At 45.5% G+C, this 3,534-nt stretch overlaps 1 protein-coding gene across 1 annotated transcript; it reads left to right on the plus strand.

Annotated features, from left to right (window-relative positions):
* LOC134486275 (Y-linked testis-specific protein 1-like) lies at positions 1,106-3,287 on the plus strand. The gene is made up of 2 exons (XM_063285191.1): positions 1,106-1,240; positions 2,274-3,287. Exon 2 carries the CDS (start codon positions 2,428-2,430, stop codon positions 3,079-3,081), a length of 654 nt encoding a protein of 217 aa, XP_063141261.1. The 5' UTR covers positions 1,106-1,240; positions 2,274-2,427; the 3' UTR covers positions 3,082-3,287.

Genomic DNA, 3,534 nt, shown 5'->3' on the forward strand with positions numbered 1-3,534 from the left:
TTGAGGTCAGCCACATAGTGGACAACAGTCACATAATGGCAGAGGAGTCATAAGAGCAGAGAGAGAGGAAAACTCAAAGTGTGAAGGAAAATGTGCTTAAAACTAGGATAGAAGGGAGAAAAAGAAGACGGTGCACTTAGAAAAGTGGACAGATTTTAAAAAGCTGCCAGAAGTTGTTAAGCTCTAAGTACATTTAAAAAAATTATAATGTTAATGTGGAAGGGAATTACTGGGGAGAGGGAAGGGAGGGTCAGAGTGTAGTGGGGAGAGCGGAGGGTTCTGAAAAGAATCCTTTTGAAGATCTGAAGAACTATGTGACACAAACTATTAAAGTGCCCTGTAATTTACAGGTAAATCCCACACTTACCTGCATCCAGTATTCTGTCTACCCATATTTCAAAAACAAAATTACGTCATCTATTTCATCCTGTTTTGCTGCATTTGATCTAATAAATTCTTTGACCTGAAGTGCTGGTTAATTTTAAGACATTTAAAATACGACTGGTCGATATAGGGTTTGTCATCAGTTTATCCCGACTTTGGAAGCAGGTCCAGGAGCTAATTTTTCCTCGCTCTTTGCAAAGAATCCATAATTCATGATTGCCATTGACTTCAATACAAGGTATTTAATCCTGTCAAATTCCAGCTTTGTTTGAGTAAAAATGGCCCTCCTCTAATTGTGGGTTTTGATAAAGCTAATTTTGGGGTGCTATCCAGTGGGCTGCCTCGGAGAGAGAGGCTAGCAATATTTCTGATATGGAGAATGACTTAAAGATAACGAAAGGAAAGATAGGGGCTGGGAAAATAACCACCAAGGATGTTGGTGACTCAGAAACCAAAGACTTTTTCAGAAAAAAAAATGCATGAAAAGAGCTTCTTGGTCGTCTGTGACTCGAGTCATCAGAATATTTGGGTGGGGACTTTATTTTGGGTCTCCAGGAGGCTACATGAGAAGCTAAAACCTAGATGCTGGAAGCTTCTAAGCGTAACTAGGGAAGGAACTGGCCTGAGAGCGCTTCTATGACATAAGCATCGCCTGGATGAAGTCACAGAGCCCTGGGCAGAGGTTGCGCTTCTCTTCCACTTGGGGGCGCTAGACTCCCCTGAAGGTGGGTTCACTATCTTCGCAGCGGGCTGTGAAAGCCCGTTCAGCTCCTGAACCCCACAATTGTCCAACAGGCTTTTGGACACTGACCGGTTTCAGAAGACAGAATCTGGACGACTAGGACATTTTCACTCGGTAAATACGTTTATGAAGATCACTGGGACCCTTGTAGCCCAGAAAGCTAAAAGTTTTCCCTCGTACAGCGAGTAACCGTATGTTCTGATGTCTTCCACGTTTGAGAGCTCGGCGGACGGTCTAGGCTAGTAAGTCTAAGAGTTTATTATCCTTTGCTAACAATATCTACTTCATAATCCTACTAAAATGCCAAAGCTCCTCTCTGTGCCTGTGCATTTTAGGAGATAATATTTCTTTTTTTTTTTTTTTGGTATTTTTTTTTCAGAGCTGAGGACCGAATCCAGGGCCTTGTGCTTGCTAGACAACTGCTCTACCACTGAGTTAAATCCCAACCCCAGGAGATATTATTTCTAAATGGCTGTTGCCTACATAAAATCCCTTGATGCGGTCGAAGATGCAACAGCATCGCAGAATAAACCTGGGGCTGGGTCAGGATGCACAGTACAGAAAGCCAGTGGACTAGTGTGCTGTGTCTCTGGGCAGACACTTGTGGATGTTGCCACATAGTTCATTGTTAGAGGGTAGAAGAGGGGTGTGGCCACCCTGCTGGCTCCTTTGCTATCCTTTCTCTGTTCTGCTTGCTTAAAGTGGGGACAGGGATACTTAATCCCACACTGACCTAGCCATTCAAGGAGAGGTTCCTCAGCAGAGGCAAAGTGCCTCGGGCTGAAGAAATGTGTCTGAGTATCTTGTTCTGAGCTGTTGAGAACCATTTTTTCATTTCCCTTTGAACTTTAGATTTTGATTTTTGAGGCAGGGTTTTTCTGTGGGTAGCTTTGGCTACCCTGGAACTAACTCTGTAGACCAGGCTGGCCTTGATATCACAGGGGTCTGCCTCCCTCTGCCTCTTGAGTGCTGGAATTAAAGGTGTGCTCCACCATTGCACATCCCTCCTATGAACTTCTGATTATGACAGAATAAGATTCATATGCTCAAACCTGTTTACCATCGCCTTCCTCAATTGCTCCAAAGTTCTCTTAGACAAGAGCCTTGGTCCAGCGCCCTCCCCACCACACCCCCATTGTTCTTGCAGGCATTCACATGACAGAGGCACCAGCATTGTGTCTGGTTTAAGCAGGCAAGCTCTTCAAACCCAGGCCACGGGCAAGTATGAAGCCTGAACACAGAACGATAGCCACAAGACAGTGGACCAGGATGCCGTGGCCTACCACACTAGGTCTACAGCCATGAAGAAGAGGATGTCTCTGAGGAGGATGAGCACACCATCCTTCCAGAAGCGGAGGAGGAGCAGGCCTTCTCCCCAGGCCCTGGGGAACATTGTGGGCTGCAGAATGTCTCACGGATGGAAGGAAGGTGATGAGCCCGTCACCCAGTGGAAGGCCATCGTACTAGATGAACTGCCAACAAATCCCACTCTCTATCTGGTCAAGTATGATGGAATTGATTGTGTCTACAGACTGGAACTTCACAGCGATGAGAGGATTTTAAAGCTTAAGGTCTTGACTCACAAAGTAGTGTTTCCTCAAGTGAAAGATGCCCATCTCGCAAGAGCCATGGTTGGCCGAGCGGTGGAGCATAAATTAGAGGGCAAACATGTCTCTAAGGAGAACTGGAGGGTGGTGGTCCAAGCCCAGGTGCCGATCATGAAGGACTGGTTTTACATCACCTACGAAAAAGATCCAGTCCTATACATCTACCAGCTCCTGGATGATTACGCAGAAGGTAACCTCCGTATCATTCCAGAGACTCCTTCAGCAGAGGTGAAGTCAGACGTTGACAGCGACATCTTAACAGGTCAATGTGTGCAGTTCACCAGAAGCGACCAGTCCAAAAAGATCAGCAAAGTCATTTACCAAGTTCTAGCCAAGCCTTCTGTGTAGTTCACCAAGTTTGATGGCGACGTCCACATCTACGTCTATAATCTGGTGGAAAAGATCCATTAAGGTGAAATGCACAAAGTGAGGGGGACATATATGGGGAACTTATAGGATTGGGGGGAAAATGTTTGTTTTTCTGTGTTTCAGATACCCAAGGGCCTTTGACAACCCCAGTATCTTTTCCAGTGGAATTTGTTTTGCTCTAAAAATTAAAATGTGCGATGTGACATGTTGTGTGTGAACACTTTGGTGGAGGAGATGGACTGTGGTGGATGGAACATGGAGAGGAAGCCGGAAAGGTCAAGGCTGTGAACAGTAAGTCTGATGTCACGTAGGCTAAAACAAACAGAACTGAACTGGTCTGGTATTTAGGGAGAGAAAAGAACTGGAGATGAGGCTTAGAGGAGCAGGGATGGCACGGGGGAAAAAAGTTGGTTGTTTAGGAAGCAGAGGAGA

Source organism: Rattus norvegicus, chromosome 3 (genome assembly GCF_036323735.1).
Source record: "Rattus norvegicus strain BN/NHsdMcwi chromosome 3, GRCr8, whole genome shotgun sequence".
Taxonomy (NCBI): domain Eukaryota; kingdom Metazoa; phylum Chordata; class Mammalia; order Rodentia; family Muridae; genus Rattus; species Rattus norvegicus.